The sequence below is a fragment of the Oryctolagus cuniculus genome, chromosome 8, assembly GCF_051225735.1.
Source record: "Oryctolagus cuniculus isolate XC-2025 breed Fujian yellow rabbit chromosome 8, ASM5122573v1, whole genome shotgun sequence".
Lineage (NCBI taxonomy): Eukaryota > Metazoa > Chordata > Mammalia > Lagomorpha > Leporidae > Oryctolagus > Oryctolagus cuniculus.
Genome location: NC_142874.1, coordinates 137320624 through 137342908, shown reverse-complemented (window position 1 = coordinate 137342908; position 22285 = coordinate 137320624). Strand labels below are relative to the sequence as shown.

Sequence of the window (22285 nt, the reverse complement as noted above, 5' to 3'; positions counted from 1 at the left end):
ATTTACCAGATGCTCAGTTTTGTAATTTCTAAGGCTAGGTTTTGTTTTTATAAAATTTTAAGGTATATCTAAGTTTGAAAAAATTATTACTCTTAAAATTATTATTTATTTTTTTGAAAGGTAGAGAGAGAGGTATCTCCTGTCTGCGTTTTACTCCTCAAATGCCTGCCAGAGCTGGGGCTGGGCCAGGCCAAAGCGAGGAGTCTAGAACTCAATCCAGGTCTCTCTCGTGAGTGCAGGGACCCAAGTACTTGAGCCATCACCTGTTGCCTCTCAGCGTGTACCTTAGCAGGAAGCTAGAATTGGAAGCGTGGACTAGCTGGGACTCAAATCAGGCTCTCTGATATGAGAGGTGCAGGCATCCTAAGCATCATCTTTGTTTTTAATTTTATTTGTTTAAAAGATTTATTTGTTTAAAAGGCAAAGTTACAGAGAGAAAGAGACAGACATGTGGAGAGAGATCTTCCATCTGCTATTTACTTCCCAAATGGCCACAACGGTCAGGCCTGGGCCAGACTGAAGCCAGGAGCCTAGAACTCTATCCAAGCCTCACACATGGGTACAGGGACGCAAGGACTTGTGCCCTTGTGGGATTCTGGTGTTGTAGACGGCAGGTTAACTGGCTGCACCACAACACTAGCCCTCCAAGCCTCATTGTAACAGTTGCATCAGATGTCTGGTGTTCCCGCCCATTTTTTTTTTTTTTTTTTTTTAAGATTTATGTTTGTGTATTTGGAAGAGTTAGAGAGGGAGAGACAAAGCAGAGAGAGAGAGAGAGAGAGAGAGAGAGAGAGAGATCTTCCATCTACTGGTTCACTTTCCACATGACCGCAGTGGCCAGGACTAGGCTGGGCTGAAGCCAGGGGCCATGAGCTTCTTCCAGGTCTCCCATGTGGGTGTAGAGGCCCAAGCACTTGGGTCATCCTAATGCTTTCCTGGGCACATCAAAGGGAGCTGGATCGGAAGCTGGGAGTCCCAACTGGAGCTCATATGGGTTGCTGACATCACAGGCAACAGCTCAACTAACCTCTGCGCCACACTGCCACGGCTCCCCCCCACCCCCAAGTTTTTTTTTTTTTTTTTAAAGATTTATTTATTTACCTGAAAGGCAGAGGTGGAGAGAGTCTTCCACCTGCTGGTTCACTTCCCAGATGACCACAATGGCCAGAGATGCGCCAGTCAGGAGCCAGGAGCCATGAGCTTCTTCCAGGTCTCCCATGTGGGTGCAGGGGCCCAAGGACTTGGGCCATCTTCCACTGCTTTCCCAGGCCACAGCAGAGAGCTGGATAGGAAGCGGAGAAGCTGGGACTCGTACTAGCACCCATATTGGCTGCTGGCACTGTAGGCGGCGGATTTACTTGCTAGGCCACAGTGCCGGCCCCAGCCCCCAAAAGTTTTTAATGCAAGGGTACTTCAGAAAGTTCATGGAAAATGCAGTTTTGAATTCTATCCATAGTTTTTTCATAGTACACATTTTCCTTGAACTGTTGAAGATCCTTCTAAGATTAGTTCCTTTTATTTGATAATTGATTTCTCTGGAAGTTTATAAGTTTATGTATTTAAAAAAATTATTTCAGAGCCTGAAAGAAGAATATACAAGCCGAGAGAGAACTCCCACATAGTGGTTTACTCCCCAAATTCCCACAACTGCCAGAGTGGGGCCAGACCAAAGCTGGAATCCAGAAATTCAATCCATGTCTCCTATGTGGAGGGCAGGGACATAACTCCTTGAGCCTCCAAGGGCTATACTGGCAAGAAGCTAAAGTTGGCAGCAGAAGTGGGACTCGAAGCCAGATGATAGAAAATGATATTGTTCTCAGGCATCTTGACCAGTGGCTTAACCACTTGCCCAAATACTGCCCCTGTTGTATTTTTTAGCTAAGCTTTGATGATGTGGAGGAAATAAAATTTCATGAAGCTGTCTTGTTTTTTTTGGATGTAGGTTTCTATGATCAGAGATATTCGAGAGAGGGAGATTCGTATCTACACAGATGCAGGCCGTATTTGTAGACCACTTCTGATTGTGGAAAAACAAAAGCTACTTTTGAAGAAGAGGCACATTGACCAATTGAAGGAGAGAGAATATAACAACTACAGGTACAACATGCAGCGAGAAATATGTGTACTTAAAAAAAATTGAGATAGAATTTGCCTACCATAAAATTATAAACCATTTTTTTAAAGATTTGATTTATTTATTTGAGAGATAGAGTTACAGGCAGACAGAGGGAGAGATAGAAAGGTCTTCCATCCGCTGGTTCACCCCCCAAATGGCTGCAATATGGCTGGGGCTGCACCGATCTGAAGCCAGGGTCTAGGAGCTTCTTCCGGGTCGCCCATGTGGTTGCAGGGGCCCAAGGACTTGGGCTGTCTTCTGCTGCTTTTCCAGGCCACAGCAGAGAGCTGGATTGTAAGAGGAACAGCTGGGACTTGAACTGGTGCCCATATGGATTCCCAGCACCACAGGCAAAGACTTAGCCCACTCTACTGGCCCCATAAACCATTTTTTAAAAATATACAGTTCACTGGGCTGGCACTGTGATTTAACAGGTAAAGCTGCCGCCTGCAGTGTTGGCATCCCATATGGGCACCTGTTCCATGTTAAACCTGTACAGTATAAGTACATGTAAAAATAGATGTTTGAGGTGATGGGTATGCCAGTTTCCCTGATCTGATCATTACTTATACAACACTGTGCCCCATAAATATGTATACTTACACCACTTAAAGATCATGAGTGTAGTATATTGTGGGTAAAATAAGAAACAAGAAACTTAATAAAAAGATGAACTTCAATAATTTAATTTTAGTAATACATAAATGTATGTATTTTTATTGTAAAATAATTGAAACGATATGTAGAATGAAAAGCTTTCATCTTCAGAAATAAATACTGATAACAATTAGGTGTATATTCTACCAGGTCACATTTTATGTGTTTCTATATTCACACTTCTCTGTAAGTGCGGCTTCTTTAAAAACAAAGCATGACAATCTAATGGTAATAGTTATGGGGCCATCCATACTTTATAGCATTGTTCAGCAGCTTTTTTCACTGTTAGTAATCATATATACCTATGTTGAAATTCTTTGCATGCTGGTACATATAATGTAGGAATGCAGTTTATTAAGTAGGGGGCCTTGTTGAAATTTTTCAGGAAGTACAGAAATTGGATGTTCTTTTAGTTGGCAGGATCTCGTGGCCAGTGGGGTAGTGGAGTACATTGACACGCTTGAAGAAGAAACGGTGATGCTTGCAATGACGCCAGACGATCTACAGGAGAAAGAAGTGGCGTATTGCTCCACATACACACACTGCGAGATTCACCCGTCAATGATCCTTGGTGTCTGTGCATCTATTATTCCTTTTCCTGATCATAACCAGGTTGGTGGTACTTCTGTCTTCTGGTTGGTGGTGATTTGGGGGAAGTAATAAAAATTAGAGGTTCATCTGCGGTCTCTGCCAAAGAGAAAAGCTATTCACCAGAAGACTGTGGACTGCTACAGAATGAGCGTCTGACTTGCTTGCTTTTGTGTTTCATTGATAAGAGCCATAATTGATTATTCCAAATGGTTGTCACTTACCTTCAGAAGAAATCCGGAACTTTACCGGTCATGTTTCTGAGTTACGGTCAGTCTTTTCCTTTAGAGATACTAGATTTTCATTGGTTGTGCTTCTCATTTCTGTCTGTAGTCCCCTAGAAACACATACCAGTCTGCTATGGGGAAGCAGGCTATGGGGGTTTACATCACCAACTTCCACGTTCGAATGGACACTTTGGCCCACGTTCTGTATTATCCTCAAAAACCGCTTGTGACTACACGGTCCATGGAGTATCTGCGTTTCAGAGAGCTGCCAGCAGGTATGTTTGGTATTGTTTTACAATGTTTTGAGACTCTATCATGCTTATGACACTTCTGGGTGCTTGGGAGGATTAAAAAAAGTACATATGACAGAGTGCCTGTTCCCAAGGATTTAATGTGGTGGGATCCACAAAACAGAAGGGTATGTGGAGAGTGTTACGATTGAGGTCCAAAGTCCTCTGGAGGCACAGACTAATGAGGTGACTAATTCCTGTTGGAAGTCTAGAGGCAGTTTCTCTTAGATTTTAGACTGGAGTAAAGTTAGTCAGCAGGTACTTGGATGGAGAGGTGGTTTGAGCAAGGCCCTAGATGTGGGAAGGTATGAGATCCAGGAACAGCAGTGGTTACTCAAGTTTAATGTGGCTGATTTGTAAACACCATGATAGTTCAAAGACTATTTGGGAAAATGGAGCTAAAAGATGTTTATTGTGGTGCAAAAATTTTGAAATCCTGCATATGCAGGGTCTTTGAAAAGTTCGTAGAAATAATGTATTTTTTTTTTTTTTTTTTTGTTTTGGACAGGCAGAGTTAGACAGTGAGGGAGAGACAGAGAGAGAGTGATAGACAGTGAGAGACATTCAGAGAGAAAGGTCTTCCGTTGGTTCATTCCCCCAGTGGCCACTATGGCTGGAGCTGTGCCGATCCGAAGCCAGGAGCCAGGTCCTTCTTCCTGGTCTCCCATGCGGGTGCAGAGGCCCAAGCACTTGGGCCATCCTCCACTGCCTTCCCGGGCCGCAGCAGAGCTGGACTGGAAGAGGAGCAACCGGGACAAATTCCGGCGTCTCAACCGGGACTAGAACCCAGGGTGCCGGTGCTGCAGGTGGAGGATTAGCCAAGTGAGCCATGGTGCTGACCAGAAATAATGTATTATTTCAAATTTTTTGCACCAAATAATGACCTTTTAATTCTATTTTCCATGAACTTTTTCAAGTAGCTTTGTATATGGAATGAAAGCTTTTTTTAAAAAAGAAAGTTTTTGCTTGAGTCCCAGATGATTCTTTAATGCATATTTTTAAATTCCCTGTAGGCATCAACTCAATTGTGGCCATCGCCTCATACACTGGGTATAACCAGGAAGACTCCGTGATTATGAATCGTTCTGCTGTAGACCGAGGCTTTTTCAGGTCAGCCTTTTAGAAAATCTGTCAAAACACAGAGGCAGTGGAAATATAAATTTTTAATTGAAAGTATTTAAAATAGGTTTGAATGTGTTGTACGTACTCTAGAAAGTGAAAGGCCTGGTTGATGGCCACCAGCAACTGAAGATACTGCTTGTGTCTTGGGCTATTTGGATGTGAATAGTTTGAATCTTTTTTTGGTAGGCAAATATATTTACATTCAGATAATATAGAAGAATGAAAGTGAACTCCCTGGAAACTTTGAGCAGACCTTGGGTGACCAGGGTGATCAGGTTGTTGTGGAAGGGATTCTTGGGTTAGGTAGGAGGTTAGGCTCTGTGCCCTTGGGTCCTTCTTCCTCCTACCCATAATTTCAGTTAGTTGAGGTTATGTGTCAGATGTAACATGCATAGCCCTTGTGATAGCATTTAGGATTTAACCTCATCCCTTGATAGCTACTTTGTGTCAGATTCATGGTTTAAACTGGGTCCAAATATTAATTCAGTGAAAAGTTGGTTGGAGTATTCTAAGCCCTGTTAGAAAATAGAAGTTACCTCTGGAACCATGTATTTGTAGGTCTGTTTTCTATCGCTCATACAAAGAACAGGAGTCGAAAAAAGGATTTGATCAAGAAGAAGTTTTTGAGAAACCCACCCGTGAAACATGCCAGGGTAAGTGACACCAAGATTTAAATTCTGGAATTCATAGTTAAGTTACCGTGGTTTTCCTAAGTAATTTTGCTGAGGGTGTCTCACTGTGCTCTTGTTAATTTTTTGTAGTCATTGCTAGTGTTCACATTTAAGAAAATGTTAATTTCCAGAAGGCCTTGCCCTTGGCCTTTTGTAGCAGGGGCCTTGCTTCAGACCTTCCCTGCTGGTAGGCTGGGAATGAGGGGGAAATTTAGGAAATCAGAGACGTCATGTGACTTTGGGGCACACCTCACAACGCCAGTCCTGCTTGTTCTGTGTCTGTCTGTCCTTCAGTTGACACATTGATATCAACCCTCTACACTGTGGTAAGAACATAATGATTTTTCAACCACAGTATTTGTAAACAGTAAAAATAAATGACAGGACATTTACCACTTGTTGTTTCTTCTAAAAAACTCAAACTCCCCAGCTACTTGTTTCGTAGTAAGTAGTTCATTTAAGAGCTGCTTATGCAGTGGGGTGGATGGACGTCTCAGGGCTCTGCTGTGATTTTGACTCCTGATGGCGTTGCCTGGTGTGTAATGTGTTTGTTCCCGGTAGCATCTTCCGGGTCCTCCATTTCTGTGGGTGGTTCTCAGTGTTGGTGAATTGGTATTTAGTGGTGTGCAGATCACATTTGATGAGATGCACAGTTTCTGTGGAAGAGGTGTGCCCAGGGCATAGATACTGTTTCACACCTCCCATGGGGATCAGATGATGGTGGCTCACTTACCCAGTCACTCAGCGATGTCTGTCGTGGGAGAGTCTGATTTACCAGTGTGCAGTGTGGTGTTCTTTTTCTTTGTAAACTTTTTTCTTCGTAGGCTATGGTATTACAGGGTTCAGAATAGTATGTAATACTTGGAATAAGGGCAATACGTCATCACTAAGCATGGTTCATAGTGTTAGAGAACTCTCTGTCTTGCAGCTGATTCAGGTGTGTGGTTTTTAGTCTTTGTTGGCAAGTATGTGACCTTTTTAGTGCTTTTCTGTCTGGTAGCAACATTTCAGGAAATCCTGTGTCCATCTCCCCACAGGCATGAGGCATGCTATTTATGACAAGCTGGATGATGATGGTTTGATAGCTCCAGGCGTGCGTGTGTCTGGGGATGATGTTATTATAGGCAAGACAGTCACATTGCCTGAAAATGAAGATGAACTGGAGAGTACAAATCGACGCTATACCAAGAGAGACTGTAGTACTTTCCTCAGAACCAGCGAGACGGGCATCGTGGATCAGGTCATGGTCACTCTCAACCAGGAAGGATATAAATTTTGCAAAATAAGGGTGAGTACAGGTTTAACATGTAGGTGCTTTTAGAAAGTACAGCAGTTCCACTTAATTAACTAACCTATTTTTCTATGACTCCAGGTACGCTCTGTCAGAATTCCACAGATTGGAGATAAATTTGCTAGTCGCCATGGTCAAAAGGGTACTTGTGGTATTCAGTATAGACAAGAGGTAAGTTATCTTTGATCTCCCTCACCTCCACAAATTTTGCTTTAACTTAAAAACTTTGTAATTTTCATGTTGAATAACTGTATGGACATTCCATGCTGAACAAAATTCAGGACATAAAAAATTTAGGGGTAGGGTGTTGTAATTTTGTAATGAATAGTAAGGAATGTAAGTGTCTGAGTCTCTGTAAAATTCTCTTTATAGGACATGCCTTTCACCTGTGAAGGCATCACCCCTGACATCATCATAAATCCCCATGCCATCCCCTCTCGTATGACTATTGGTCACTTGATTGAATGTCTTCAAGGGAAGGTAAGAGGTTTTTGTCAAAAAAAGTTCTAAAGCAGTGTTTCTTTCAAAACAGTGATAGATGGTTTTCCTCATGTTTGAAGCACATGCGTGTTTTTTTTTCTTCTAGACATAGGGCTTTGCTCAGGAGGTTTCCAGGGATGCCAAAAGGCCCTGTGTTTCCAAAGACATTTTAAAAGATATATATATTTCTTAAACTGTGTTTTTATTCATTAAAAAGAGCTGGTATGCACAGGTGTTCCCATCTGCTGGTTAATTCCCCAAATGCCCTTAATAGTTGTGGGGGTCCAGGCTGCGGCTGGGAGCTGGGAACTCAGTCCAGTCACGTGAGCCATCACTGCTGCTCCCAGGGTGCATTAGCAGGAAGCTGGAGTCGGGCCAGAGCTCGGAATTGAACCCAGGCACTGCTGCGTGGGATGTGGGCATCTTAAAGTCTAGGCTGAACACCTGCTCCCAGAGTTTCTTAAAAACCTGATATGGTACTTATTTTCCTACTTGAAAATTGGTTCTGCTTCTGCTTTTTTTTTAAAAAGAAATTTGCAAAGTTTTGGCCAAGTTAGAATTTTTGTAGGATATATGATATCCAACCTCTGCATACATGTATGGTTATCCTTTTGACAGTTTTTTTTTGTGTGTGTGTGTGTTGATGAAGAGTTAATTCATTTGTAGTTAGTACAGTGTGAACTAACTTTTACAGTTGTATTACCAGGTATGCATGGATTTTTCAGTAGAAGTTTTCAATTTTTAAGTGCCTTTTAAGATAGAATGGCTAGAGCCTAACATGGATAGCTTGGTTTTGGGGCATTAAAATGTCTTTGTACCTGATCCTAGCCTATTTGAGGTCTTTATAATTGAGTTTTCCCTTTTTAGGTATATGAATTTGTTACAAGTATTTTTTGTGAGATAATAAAATGGACTTTAATATAGATCAACTGTAACATAGATTTTAAGTTCAAAATAGTCCCCTTTGTAGAAAGGAATTTTTAAATTGAGTATGTTTTTATTGAGGTCTGGTTTCTTAGGAGAAACAGTGAAGCATTATTTAAAGAGAGCTTTCTTTCCAAGGTATCGGCCAACAAGGGTGAGATTGGTGATGCCACTCCATTCAATGATGCCGTTAATGTGCAGAAGATCTCTAACCTTTTATCAGATTACGGCTACCACCTCAGAGGAAACGAGGTGAGGCTCTTACTGTAGTCATTGGTTTTGTGTGTTCTTTTTTGTATTTAGGTATTACTCTTTTTTTGGTAAGATTTATTTACTTATTTGAAAGAGTTAGAGAATCTTCCATCCACTGGTCCAGGCCAAAGCCGGGAGCCAAGAGCTTCTTCCGGATCTTCCACATGAATGCAGGGTCTCAAGCACTTGGGTAATCTGCTGCTGCTTTCCCAGGTGCATTAGCAGGGAGCTGGATCAGAAATGGAGCATCCAGGTCATGCATTGGTGCCCATATGGGATGCTGGTGTCACAGACAGTGGCTTTACCCGCTATGCCCCAGCACCAGCCCCAGGTTTTATTCTTAAAAATAAAACCTTTGATTGGAGTACAGCACATCAGATATATACACAAATCATGCACAGCTTGATGAGTTTTCATGAAGTGAGCACACTGGGTAACTAGCACTAGGATGCAGAAGAGGGAATTACCAGACCTTCTGTGCCTGGAAGCTCCCTTCTCATCGCTGCTTTCCTGCCCTCTCTTGGGGGCCACTCCCTTGACTCCTGGCATTGTAGATTAGCTTTTCTGCCTTGGTCTTGATGTGGATGTGTGGATGGAACTGTACCGTATATGTAGATGCAGATATGTTGTTTGATGGTTTTAAGGCTGTGCCTCTCTGTGTCTGTCTCAGGTCCTGTACAACGGGTTCACTGGTCGGAAAATCACGTCGCAGATCTTCCTCGGCCCCACTTACTACCAGCGCTTGAAGCATATGGTGGACGACAAGATCCACTCCCGTGCCAGAGGCCCCATTCAGATCCTTAACAGACAGCCCATGGAGGGCCGCTCTCGGTATGGGGTTGGGGTGGTGGGGGCGGAGCCTCGGCCTTACCGTCACTGCTTAGACTTTACTGCAAGAAGAGCCAGGCCCTGTAGAAAGAGAGCATAGAATGAACGCCCGTGTGTCCGCCACGTCAGCAGTTATCAGTGCATGTGATTTTGTTACGTCTGTCTCCCTCCCTTCCAACCTGGTTATTTATCTAAAACTTTTAAAATCTTATTTTAATTTTATTTGAAAGAGAGAGAGAGAGAGAGAAAAGAAAGTCTTCATACCCTGGCTCATTCCCCAGATGTGTGTAACAGCCATGGCTGGGCTACGCTGAAGCCAGGAGCTAGAAACTCAGGTACTTGAGCCATCACCTTCTGCCTCCCAGCTATGCATTAACAGGAAGCTGGAGTAGGAAGTGGAGCTGGGACTGAAACCCAGGCACTCTGATATGGGGTGTGGGCATCCAAGCAGTGTCTTAACCACTGTGCCGAATACCCACTCCCACAACCCTCCATCACCGCCCCCCCCCCCCATTATTTTTAAGCATATCCTAGACACCTCATAAACGTTTCTTTCTTTTTTTTTTTTAAAGATTTTATTTATTTTATTTGAGAGTTAGAGTTACAGACAGTGAGAGGGACAGATAGAGAGAAAGGTCTTTCTTCCGCTGGTTCACTCCCCGAGCTGCACCAGTCCAAAGCCAGGAGCCAGGGACCTCCTTCCGGTCCCCCACGTGGGTGCAGGGGCCCAAGGACTTGGGCCATCCTCCACTGCTTTCCCAGGCCACAGCAGAGAGCTGGACTGGAAGTGGAGCAGCCAGGACTAGCACTGGTGCCTATATGGGATGCTGTGGCTACAGGCGGAGGATTAACCCTCTGTGCCACGGTGGCGGCCCTGTAAACATTTCTTTATACATCTATAAGCGTGTAGATCTCAAATCTCTTGTTCTAGGGTCCCAGAGTGCTTGTAGCAACTGATATTTATCAGCTAAGAAATTAAAGTTAAAAAAGATGTTAAGTATTGTTATTTTAAAAAACATTATTTTTGAAAACATTGTGTGCTAACATAATTTTAAAAAAAAGGATGAATATTTGACTTTGCAGAAGCCCCCGCTTGGGACATCTGCATCCCATATGGGAGTGCCTGGGTTCAAGTCCCGGCTCTGCTCCTGATTCTGGCGTCTTGCTAGTGCCTACTCTGGGAGGCAGCCAGTGCTGGCTCAAGTGGTTGGTTCCCTGTGCCATCCATGGGGAACACCTGGATTGGCTTCCCAACTTCAGTCTGGCCCAGTCCTACCTGTTGGATGTTTGGAGAGTGGACCAGTAGATGGGCATTCTCTTGTCTCGCCGTCTCTTTACATCTCATATATGAATTAAAAGTAAAAAATAAGGATGTGTGTTGTGCAGCAGGTTAAGCTGCCACTTGGGGTGCCCAGACCCCTCATAGGAGTGCTGGTTCCTGTGCTGCCATGATCCGGCCCCCGGCTGATGCATCCTGAGCAGCAGATGATGGCTCAGGCGCTTGTGCCCCTGCCGCCCACATGGGAGATCTGCATGGATCTCTGGGCTTCTGTGAGCATGTGGGAAGTGAGCCAGTAGGTGGAAGATTCTTTCTCACTCTCCACTCTTGGTCTCCCTCTACCTTTCAAGTAGATGACAGTAAGATAAACATTTAAAAGTACTTCCCACATAAATTTAGGGGCAGGAGTGACACTGTGTATGTGTGCACGGGTCGCTCTAGAAAGCAGGCTTCCTGGAGGCAGCTGAGTTCTCGTGTTTCCTTCTAGATTCCTTCCAGGGCAGTGGTCCATCTCACGTTCAGTATGTGAGGGAATGTGACCTCAGACAGACATGTGGGAGCAAGAGGGAGAGATGGTCTGGATTTTCAGATAATTGCAGGAAGTCTTCGATGTTGTACCACAACGAGAAGTTACATGTTTTTGGTTTTGGGTGTTTTTTTTTTTTTTTTTAATTATTTATTTGAAGGTCAGAGTTACACAGAGAGGGAAAGAGAGGCAGAGAGAGAGAGGTCTTCCATCTGCTGGTTCATTCCCCAGTTGGCTGCAATGGCCGGAGCAGCACCAGTCCGAAGCCAGAAGCCAGGAGCTTCCTCCAGGTCTTCCTGTGAGGGTGCAGGGGCCCAAGAACTTGGGCCATCTTCCACTACTTTCCCAGGCCACAGCAGAGAGCGGGATGGGAAGTGGAGCAGTCGGGACTTGAACCGGTGTCCATATGGGATGCCGGCACTGCAGGTGGCAGTTTACCTGGTTTGCCACAGCGCTGGCCCGAGTGGTTTTTTTTAGATATTTATTTGAAAGGCAGAGAGAGAGAGAGAGAGAGGAGAAAAGAGCTTTCATATGTTGGTTCATTCCCAAATGGCCGTGGCAGTCAGGCTAAAGCCAGGAACTCCACTCTCACGTGGGTGGCAGGGCCCGAGGACATGGGCCTTCTTCCACAGTCTTCACAGGTGCTTTAGAAGGGAGGTAGATAGGAAGCGGCGATGTTGGGACCCAGACCGGTGCTCTGATGTGGGGTCTGGCATTGCAACTGGTGGTTTAACCAGCTGCACCACAGTGCCCACCCCGAAGTTGTAGTTTTAAAGGTGGTTATGACAAATCTGGAGCCGCTGTCAGCGAACCTTTCATGTTACGCTAAACCCATTGTGGGGCCAGTGTTGTGTCGTAGGGGTGAAGCTGCCGCCGGAACACCAGCATCCCTTATGGTGCCAGTTCATGTTCTGGGTGCTCCACTTGGTCCAGCTCCCTGCTAGTGTGCCTTGGAAAGCAGAGGGGGATGGGCCAAGTGCTTGGCCCCTTGCCACCACGTGGGAGACCCAGATGAAGCTCCTTGCTCCTGGCTTCTGCCGGACCCTGTTGTGGCCAGCTGGGGAGTGAACCAGTGGATGGAACATTGCACTCACTCACTCACTCACTCTCCTCCCGTGTCACTCTGCCTTTCAAATAAATAAATCTGTAAAAAAAAAAAAAAAAATCCCATTGTGTATCTTGCACTTTGTGTCTTTTACAGTGCATCACTTTGTAGCTTAAGAGATCATTTGGTAAATACTGGCTCACTGAGTTATGCAGATTTTCAAATGACACATTTCATTCTACAGAAAAAAAAAATCACCTTTGTCTGTAAAGTCCGTGTTGCTTAACGGCAGGGCCCATTGCTGAGAAATGTGTAGGTGGTGACCTTGTTGCTGTGCAGGTGTCAGAATGCACTTGAGCAGACCCAGATGCCACAGCAGCCGCACCGGGGCTGTACACCAAGCACTGAAATGTCATTACGGGCACTTGTGCCACCACCAGCATCATTAGGAAACCCTTATTTTTTTTTTTTTTTAAGATTTATTTTATTTATTTGAAAGACACAGTTACAGAGAGAGAGAGATAAAGGGAGGGAGGGAGAGGTCTTCCATTCTGCTGGTTCATTCCCCAAATGACTACAACGGCCAGAGCTGAGCTGATCTGAAGCCAGGAGCCAAGAGCTTCTTCCGGGTCTCCCATGAGGTTGCAGGGGCCCAAGGACTCGGGCCATCTTCCACTGCTTTCCCAGGCCATAGCAGAGAGCTGGATCGGAAGTGGAGCAGCTGGGACTTGAACCAGTGCCCATATGGGATGCCGGCACTGCAGGCAGCTGCTTTACCCGCTATGCCACCGTGCCAGCCCCAATTAAACCCTTTAAGCATCAAAGCCAACAAGCCCAGAGTGGTAGATACTTTTCCAAAATACTGATTTTCGCATTAAAGCTCAAATTTTTAATCACTTAGAACAGATACTTGAATTTGCTCTCCTTGTAGTGAAAGGCTTTGTTGATTTTCTCGTCTGCCAATGCCTAAGTGGGAGTTAACGCTGTTTGTGCCAGCGTGGGTGAGGTTGCATGGTTGGTGTCAGGCGATTCTCAGGTGAGAACGCTCTCAGTTGTAAATGCAGAGTTCAGAACCTCATAGTGCCTTTGTTCAAGCATGAAAAAGGCGTGTCCTCAGGGGTTAGTGTTTTTTGTTTTTTCCCCAGAAACCTTTTATTCAGGGTATACGGACTTCATGCATTTCACAGATAGAACTTCAGGAACATAGTGACTCCTCCCACCCTACCTGCCCTTCTCCCTCCTCCCTCTCCTATTCCCATTCTTATTTTTTATGAAGATTATTTTCAGGTAACTTTATACACATAAGATTATACTAAGTAAAGAGTTAAACCAATAGTGGAAACAGGACTGTTCAAAGTCATCACATCTCGAAGTGTCGATTTCACCTCTAGATTGCCTTTTGGTGCTCTGTTAGTTACCACAGGTCAGGGAGAACATATGGTATTTGTCCTTTTGGGACGGGCTTATTTCACTAAGTATGATGTTTTCCAGTTGCATCTATTTTGTTGCAAATGATATGATTTCTTAACCATGGTGTAGTGTTCCATGGTGTATGTATCCCGTAGTTTCTTTCCATTCTTCAGTTGATGGACAGTTGGGTTGATTCCACTTAGCCACTGTCACTTGAGCTGCAGGGGATCAGGGTTTAATAAGGCTGACCGTTTGTACAGCTTCCTGGAGGGCATTAGTAAAACTGCCTCCCCCTCATTGGAGTGGCTGACTGCTGGTCAGGTCTGGCTCTGCTGCCTTGATTATACCGAGGGCCCCACAATTTGAATCACTTCTGTACCACTTTTCAAAATAATGAGCTGGCCGCCCAACAGCCCCCAGAGTTGGCTTGGTTTTGTTTTGGGATACTACAACCAGCCGGTTTTACTAATTTTGTGTATTACGAATGTTAAGTAAGTCATCACCATCTGCTTGCCTGGCCATTTGAGCAATGCCTGTCACTTCCAGGAAACCTGTAAATGTTGATCTAGATCGGCTTTTAGTTTCAGCTTTTAAGAGTGGGATTGTAGGAGGTTAAGTGAGGGGCCAGCATCCCATATGGGCCCTGGTTCCGGTCCTGGCTGCTCCATGTCCAGTCCAGCTCCCTGCTAATGCACCTGGGAAAGCAGCAGATGGCGGCCCAGTGCTGGGGCTCCTTCCACCCACATGGGAGACCTGGATGGAGTTCCGGATGCCTGGCTTCAGCCTGGACTGGCCTGCTCACAGCTGTTGTGGCCTTTTGTGAACCAGTGGAGGAAGTGTGCGCACCCCATCCCGTCCCTGCAATTCTGCCTTTCAAATAAGTAAATCAGTCTTGCAGACACGTTAAATGATAGCAAGAAAAGCCGGTACTCCACACTTTGTTGTATGTTACGAGGAAAATCATGCTATATTGAGAATCCAGTGCACCTCCTCTTTTGGGGACCTTGTAATGCACAGCACGTAGTCAGTAGCCTTCTCCCCTCCACACCAGGTAGAGAATGTGAGGACAGAAAAATGAGAGCCTCGTTTTCCTTTTCTTTGCCATTAGTCAAGGGGTGTTTGTCATAAGTAAGTGCAAAACCTGTTACTTTCTTGACAGTGATGGTGGCCTGCGTTTTGGAGAAATGGAACGAGACTGTCAGATTGCCCATGGAGCAGCCCAGTTCCTAAGAGAAAGGCTGTTTGAGGCATCTGATCCCTATCAGGTTCATGTTTGCAATCTGTGTGGAATCATGGCCATTGCCAACACCAGGACCCACACGTACGAGTGCAGGGGCTGCCGCAATAAGACCCAGGTGAGTGTGTGGATCCAGGAGGTGGGGTCATTCAGGCTGACGCGGTGTGGCGGATTTGTCTGAAAGCAAGTTTGGGTGTGGTCTGCGTGGCAGCTGTTCGTCTTCTGTACGTAACAGTGGGGGAGGGGCAGCAGTGTAAGGCAGGGGCCGGATGTGAGCCCCCGGCCGCTGGGGACGCCTCCTCGGAGGACCAGCTCTTTCCGGGGCAGGGCCGTGGGCTGCGTCCCGTGCCCCCCCAGCTCTGCTCACTACGCCCTGCTCTCCCCTTTCAGATTTCTTTGGTGCGGATGCCGTACGCGTGCAAACTGTTGTTTCAGGAACTGATGTCCATGAGCATTGCGCCTCGAATGATGAGCGTGTAGCTCCTGGCCTCCCAACAGATACTTCTGATTCGGCTTTAAAAAACGACAAATTGTACTGTGTTGCAGTGAAAAGCATTTTATTTGTTTTGTTTAATGATACGCATGTTTTTCTGTAAATAAAGTTTTGTAGATAGTCTCGATGTGTCATCCTTATGCTGGCACTGTTGTGTGAAACCAGTGGCTAAGTAAAGCGTTAGCTAGGGCCGCGTGTTAGCCGAGAGCAGGAGCCGCAGTTCCCGTGACTGCTTGCAGCTTGCCGACCTGCAGTGCTGCGGTTACAGCTCAGCACCTTCCCCTGGGCACAGGAAGAAAACGGAAACAGTCAGTTCAGACATCAGGGCCTGACTTCCTGGCACGAGGCTGACCTGTCAGCGCCTGTAGTGCTGGCCTATCCAAATGAAGGTGTCAAGTGTGCACCTGAAGCGGGCGGGGCTGGGAGCCTTATTTCTGCAGTGGAATTCTGTTCTGCCTGCACTTGACTGCCGAAAAGCTGACGCATCATGGCTCTCCCTCGGCCAAGGAACAGCGCGCACACACACACACACGCACACACACACACACTGCGGGCATTTGGGCCATTTGGGTATCTAACACCATTTGTGGGTTCAGAGTCCCACCTGTGGTTGCCTTGGCAGGCCCAGACCCCATGATTCTGTGGGCCGGACGTTCCCCACCCCTGGCCTAAAATACCAGAACCTGCAGGGGCAGGCTAGGCGCTCGAGGAGTTGAGATCTGTGGATCTGGGGCACGGGAGAGCGGCGAGGGGCAGCTCCCCTTCCGAGTTTGAATCGGGGGAGTCACTCAGGGCAGAGCTGAGACCCCAGCACTTGGCTCATACTGCTGCTGTAGGCTTCCCCGCTGGGCTGAAGAGAACCCGAGCAGACCACCTGGGCTCGGTGTCCGTGCCACAGCTGCGTGACCTGCATGGTGGGGTGGGCTGGCCCAGGCCGGCAGTGTGTGTGTGTGCTGTTCCTTGGCCTGGGGGAGAGCCGTGATGCTGTCAGCTTTTTGGTGGTCAAGTGCAGGTGGAACAGAATTCCACTGAAAACTCCATGTGGAGGGTCAAAGAGTTGCCCACAGCCATTTCCTTTTAGGTGGGAACTTAACACAGGGCCACGCAGTGGTGAAAGAGGGCACGTGGGGCCAGTCCAGGAGAGTATAGGCAAGCAAGAGCCATGGCGTTCCATCGCTGGTCTGAGCCCGCGTGCCCTGTGGGTGCCTACGGCGTTCCATCGACCGATGGTCTGACCCCGCAGGCCCTGTGGGTGCCTAACGTGACAGGATTCCACTAACAGCTCTCCCGCCTGTGAGCGACAGCGCCGCTCGTCCCCCACGGCTGCGACGTGCACGGCGTACCTTTCCGCACTGGGATCTCGTGCAAGGTGTCCACCACTGTGATCTTGGCGGACGCCGACGCCTGCCCCTGGGAGTTGGACGCGTGGCACTCGTACTCCCCCGCGTCCTCCTTGCTCAGAGGCGACACCTGGAAGAGGAAATGCGTGTTCCAGGGTGACCGGTGCCTTGGTGGCAGGGGTCCGTGCAGGGACACTGCCTGCTCTGGAAGGGGCCGCCCAGAGGAGGTGCACGGGGCCTGAGGCAGGGGGCAGCACGCCCCACAGGCACCAAGGGTCAGGTGCACAGAACGAGGACTTATTCATCCATCACTGATGGGTTAAGGCTCGGATCACTTAGCTCCCCGTGAGGCCTTGGGACTCATGGGAAGGAAAACAGTTCTTCCTTCACTGACAGTTTCTAAAGCATCCTCACCCAGGAAGCCTCAGTCAATCAATCGGCCTCGCCATCCTGGGAGGGAGGAGCGGTCGTGAGGTGGTCGGGCTGTGCCAGGGCAGAGGAAGACCGAGTGGTTTGCAGCTGGCGGACGCGGGCCACCTCGGCCAGCTCTGCTCGCGTCTCACCCCGGGATGACATTCCCCCCAGCTCCGGCAGCTTACCAGCACCCAGCCGGTCACTTCGTGCTTCTCTGGGCCACCGCGGGTCTGAATGGCCAGGTTGTCCCTGTCACCAGGCAAGAGCTCTGTCCTTTGAATTCCATAGTGCCCCCTTTTCACCTGCAGACACCAAAGGGAGGGGTCTCAATTCCTGCCTTCCAGGGAGCGCACGGGGTGCACGCCAGACCTTGTCAAGAGGCTCAACACTTAGCCCTGCTTCCGTGTCCTGAACACATATGAAAGAGATGCTCTCCTTTCTCCCCGCTTCCCTCTAAGCATGTGTGTTTTAAATGAACATGCTTTCCTGCACGTGTGGGGCTTCCCCATGGGCGCCCTTTCCCTACAAGGGCTGGCGTGGGTCTTTCCGGCCCCTGGAGATTTTGCTTCTTGGTACTGGACCAACTCACCGAGGCCTGGGACCATGGTGACCTTCATGCAACAGCCCCATCAATGGGAAGCGGCCGGCTGAGTCCACAGCCGAGGCCACTACTTTGTTCTGAGGGCCAAGGGACCACTGGATGGTTTCCTCGAGAGCCGAGATGGAAGATGGAAATGCCTGTCGGATCCACGCTGCTGTCACTGTTCTCCGGGGACAAAACGTCTGCCCCTCCCTGCGTGTGCCTGAGATGCTGAGAGAAGGCTTGGGGTGTAAACCATCCCACCGCTTCCCCTCATTTTAAAGAGCCAGCTCTGCTTATTGTATAAACTTAGGGAAATTTGCAAAAATATTTGTAAATACTTGTAAAATACTTGTAGCCCTCCACGCCTACACATTCAGCAGCCGAGTTACAGAGCACCAGTATTTCACGACTTGTGATACTGGTAAGGCTGGAAGAAAATCAACAAGGGCTGCAGAAGCAATGCGTGCTCAATCCATCCCAGACTTCTTTTAAAAAGAGCCAAGTTGTGGGGCCCACGTGGCTCAGCTGGTTAGGCTGCCGCCTGCAATGCCGGCACCCATGAGCATCAGCTTGAGACCCGGCTGCTCCGCTTCTGATCCAGCTCCCTGCCAGTGTGCCTGGGAAAGCATCGGCTGATGACTGAAGTACGTGGGCCCTGCCACCCAGCCGCAGACCTGGATGGAGTTCCAGGCTCCTGGCTTTGCCCTGAGCTGTTGCACTCCTGTGGGGAGTGAACCAGCAGATGGAAGCTGTCTCTCTCTTCCTCTCCCTCTGTTTTTCAGATAAATGTTAAAATAAAAAGGCACCAGGTCGTGTTTATTGTCATGTTTGTAGACAGAGGGCTTTGCGATCTTACAGTTTTCCTTTTCATTTCCTTCTGCAACAAGTGCATCTTCAGACAGACGGGGCCAGAGCCTGGGACTGTTTGGCCTGTGGCTTTTCCTGTGCAGGGTCCTGAGCCCACTGGTCTGGTCCCAAGCTACTGTCTCAGCTTCCAAGCGGTCCACATTTGCTCTGGGATGCCAGGCCTGGGACTCTAAGCCATGTGTGCTCTTGGCCAACTCCTACTCTACTAAGAATTCCCACCAGGACTAGCTGGACTGCCTGTTTTCTGTTTGTTTCTAGGATTTCCCCACATTGTCACTGTTTGCGAGGGAAAATCAGGTGATTTAGTGTTTCTCATATGAATGCCGTAAAAACTAGCAGATGCTTGTACTCAGTAGGCATCATTTTCTTTTTTTTTTTTTAAATTAATGAATTATTAGATAGAGAAATCCTCCGTCCACTGGTTCACTCCCTAGATATCTGCAATGACCGGAGCTGGGCCAGGATGAAGCCAGGAGCGAGGAGCTTCTTCTCGGTCTCCTACACAGGTGCAGGGGCCCAACACTTGGGCCACCCCCTGCTGCTTTTCCCAGGCGCATTAGCAGGGAGCTGGATCAGAAGTGGAGCAGCCGGGACTTGAACCTGAGCTCACGTGGCATGCTGGAGTCACAGGCAGCCTTACCCGTGATGGCATAGTGCTGGCCCCACCATGCATCTTTTTCCTTCGTTTCCCAAGAGGCAGGTAGAAAGTTTATGCTATTGCAGCTTTCTGGGATAGGTGCAGAGGGACTTCAAAAAGTTCATGGAAAAATGGGATTAAAAGATCCATTTTGTTGAAAAAAAAAAAAATAAAGTGGAATCCATGCATGTGGAGTTGTTAGAATGGACAATGTCTATTAAAAAAAAAAGTGGACTTTGATTTTGTTTGCACCAAAATCAACGTCTTTCATTCCACTTTGGGCAAACTTCCTGAAGCACCCTCTTTTTATGATGTTTTAGCGGTGCCGTCCTGGCCTACAAGGGTTTTATGTATGAGCCAATCAGAAAGTCAGGAATCCGAGGGATCTCAGCACCCAAGGTGCTGATCCTCAGGTCCTGCGGCTCTCAGGAGACGGCATTTTGGGGGTGGGCCTTGGCGCAGCAGTTTGGACGTCCCTTGGGACCCCTGCATCCCACGTCTGAGCACCCGCATTTGAGTCCCGACTCTGCCTCCAGTCCGGCTTTCTGCTGACGGGCACGTTGGGAGGCAGCAGGTGATGGCTCAGGTAGTTTAGTCTCCGCCATTCACATGGGAGACGCCAATGGAGCTCCTGGCTCCGGGCTTCCTGCTTTGGTCTGGAGCAACCCCAGCTGCTGCGGGCATTTGTGCAGTTAACCAGTGGATGGGAGCTTTGTCTGTCTCCCTGCTAAATAAAATAAATCGGAGCCAGCTCTGTGGTACAGAGGGTAAAGCTCCTGGCTGTGACACCAGCATCCCATATGGGCGCTTGTTCGAGTCCTGGCTGCTCCACTTCCAATCCAGTTCTCTGCTAGTGCTCCTGGGAAAGCAATGGAGGGGCTTGGGTCCCTGTACCCATGTGGGAGACCTGGATGGCGGTTGCTGGCTTCAGCCTGGCCTAGTGCTGGCCCTTGCGGCCATCTGGGAATTGAAACCGTGGGTGAAGGATCTCTCTCTGACTCTCCTTCTCTTTGTCACTCTACCTTTCAAATAAATAAAAGATTCCTTTAAGATGAGTCAATCAAAATTAAAAGAGGGTGTTTTGTGCCAACTAGCATGATCTCACTCTGCAGGGAAATGGCTCTTGTTAAATGTCACAGGTTCATACAACTCCTGGCATGTTTTTACAGTGTATCATGACGTCATTCAGCATATGGAAAACACGCAGAAAGAAAGGCCAAACATTTTTATATGGGAACTTTGCCTTATCTGTGTTAAGAAGCTTTCAGTGTTGAGAGCTATGTTTTGCTAAGCATAGTGGCTTCCAAGACAATCCCACAAGGATGCAGTGGGCTGCAAACGCCCCCAGGTCTAGACTTAGGAAGCCAAGGGCAGGAAGCACTTCCCACGGCCAGCGCTCACTGTAAGGACGGCCTGGCGGGAGACCCAACAAGCTAGTTCAGACCTCAGCTTCTATTTCAGCTGCAGCAAAGGACGCTCGTCCACTGCGGGACCAGTGGGACTGATGGGACCAGCCCAGGACGCCCAAGGCCGTGGCAACAGCTCCTGAGGTCGGCACAGCCCGGCCAGGGACCTGTGCCTTTCCACTGGGAAGCTGTCACCGCGCGGCAAACCACAGCTCTAGGCGGAGACATCCGCGGAGCCTGGCACTGGGGTCTGGCTTCTTATCCCTGGGAAATGAGTCCTCCGGGCCCCCGGGACCACCAGCCCTGGTGTGCTTGAACAGCCCTGCAGGGGGGTGCTGGGGCCCTGGGGATCTGCCCCACACGGTCCCTGGGGAAGGAATCCCAAGGCAGACCTGTCCCTGGTCTCTGCACACGGCAGAGCGAGGACTGAAGAGAGTACTGGGGCCGCCACCTGCAATGCTACATCCCATACGAGCTCCTCTCAGAGTCCCAGCTGCTGCACTTCCCATACAGCTCCCTGCTAATACCCCTGGGAAAGCAGCAGAGGATGGCCCAGGTGCTCAGGCCCCTGTACCCACACGGGAGACCCGCATGGGGTTCTGGGCTCCTGGCTTTGTCCTGGCCCACTCCTGGCCGTTGTGGCCATCTGGGGAATGAACCAGCCCATGGAGGGTGTCTTTTGCTCGGGGCAGGTCAGCGCAGTCTCAGCCTTTGCAGTCCCTGCCCGCGGGAGCCCTAGGAGGGATCCACACTCAGATGTCCATCAAGCCGGGCCACACGGGGGAGCCAGAGGCCAGCAGGTGAGCACCCTCAGCGGGAAGCTGGAAACTGGCACCAGCGTGCCCAGAGGGCAGGGTGGAGCCGGCGCTTCGCTCCCACTCCCCGCTGTCCCTGTTTGCTTTGGGGTTGGTTGGCCTAGGACAGTTTGAAACGAGCTCCTGCAAACTGGACCCGCCAGGCACAGGGAGGGAAGAAAGGGAGAAAGCAAATGAGCCTGAGGGCAGCAGGAGCCGGAGAGCTGGCCGGGAAGCAAGCCAGCCCCAGGTGCCTGCGTGACTCAACGTGGACACACAGGACAAAGCGCAAAGAGGCAGTGGCCTGGCGAAGCGCCGTGGATCTGGCCAAGGCCCATGTCCACTTCCTGTCCACGCCCAGGCTGAGGCTGTGTTGTCCTTCAAAGGCGAACAGGAAGGCAAAGCGAATCCCCGGGGGATGGAAGAAGTTCCCTGCTCGCACTCCCCGGAGCCAGACTGAGCGATGACGTCAGAGCGATGTCCCAAGTGGCCCCGCGCCACTCTGACCTTCAGGGGATGGGGCGGGCAGAGGGCTGCCAGCAGGGCTTCTCCACTAGGTTTCTCTGGGGTCAGGGTGGGCGCTGCTGGGCACAGGCCACAGAGGGCGTCTGCGCAGCCCTGGCGGTGGCCCCGGCGTCCTGGAGCCAAGGCTGGGCGTCCAGGCTTAGAGAGGACCCGGCGCCCAGGGGCGCCCGTTCTGTCCCACACTGCAAAGTCCCTCCGCGGCGGACTTACTACAACGCTGCGCTCTCCCTCGTGGGGCCGGCGGTCAGCACGTCCAGAGAACATTCTGCTTCCACGTGGCTTC

At 48.7% G+C, this 22285-nt stretch overlaps 2 protein-coding genes across 2 annotated transcripts in view; one reads left to right on the top strand and one right to left on the bottom strand.

Annotated features, from left to right (window-relative positions):
• The window catches only part of POLR2B (RNA polymerase II subunit B), a 43076-nt gene extending 27517 nt beyond the window's left edge, over positions 1-15559 (top strand). Inside the window, exons 14-25 of the mRNA XM_002717160.6 lie at positions 1943-2097; positions 3187-3385; positions 3695-3863; positions 4892-4988; positions 5559-5653; positions 6709-6959; positions 7044-7133; positions 7335-7442; positions 8505-8618; positions 9289-9449; positions 14866-15061; positions 15334-15559. Of these exons, the coding sequence (XP_002717206.1) occupies positions 1943-2097; positions 3187-3385; positions 3695-3863; positions 4892-4988; positions 5559-5653; positions 6709-6959; positions 7044-7133; positions 7335-7442; positions 8505-8618; positions 9289-9449; positions 14866-15061; positions 15334-15423 (1725 nt within the window). The 3' untranslated portion in view covers positions 15424-15559. The remainder of the gene's footprint in view (positions 1-1942; positions 2098-3186; positions 3386-3694; positions 3864-4891; positions 4989-5558; positions 5654-6708; positions 6960-7043; positions 7134-7334; positions 7443-8504; positions 8619-9288; positions 9450-14865; positions 15062-15333) is intronic.
• IGFBP7 (insulin like growth factor binding protein 7) overlaps positions 15484-22285 on the bottom strand; it is a 64853-nt gene continuing 58051 nt past the window's right edge. Inside the window, exons 3-5 of the mRNA XM_051820240.3 lie at positions 17376-17492; positions 16780-16906; positions 15484-15718 (exon numbers count right to left, since the gene is read on the bottom strand). Of these exons, the coding sequence (XP_051676200.2) occupies positions 15699-15718; positions 16780-16906; positions 17376-17492 (264 nt within the window). The 3' untranslated portion in view covers positions 15484-15698. The remainder of the gene's footprint in view (positions 15719-16779; positions 16907-17375; positions 17493-22285) is intronic.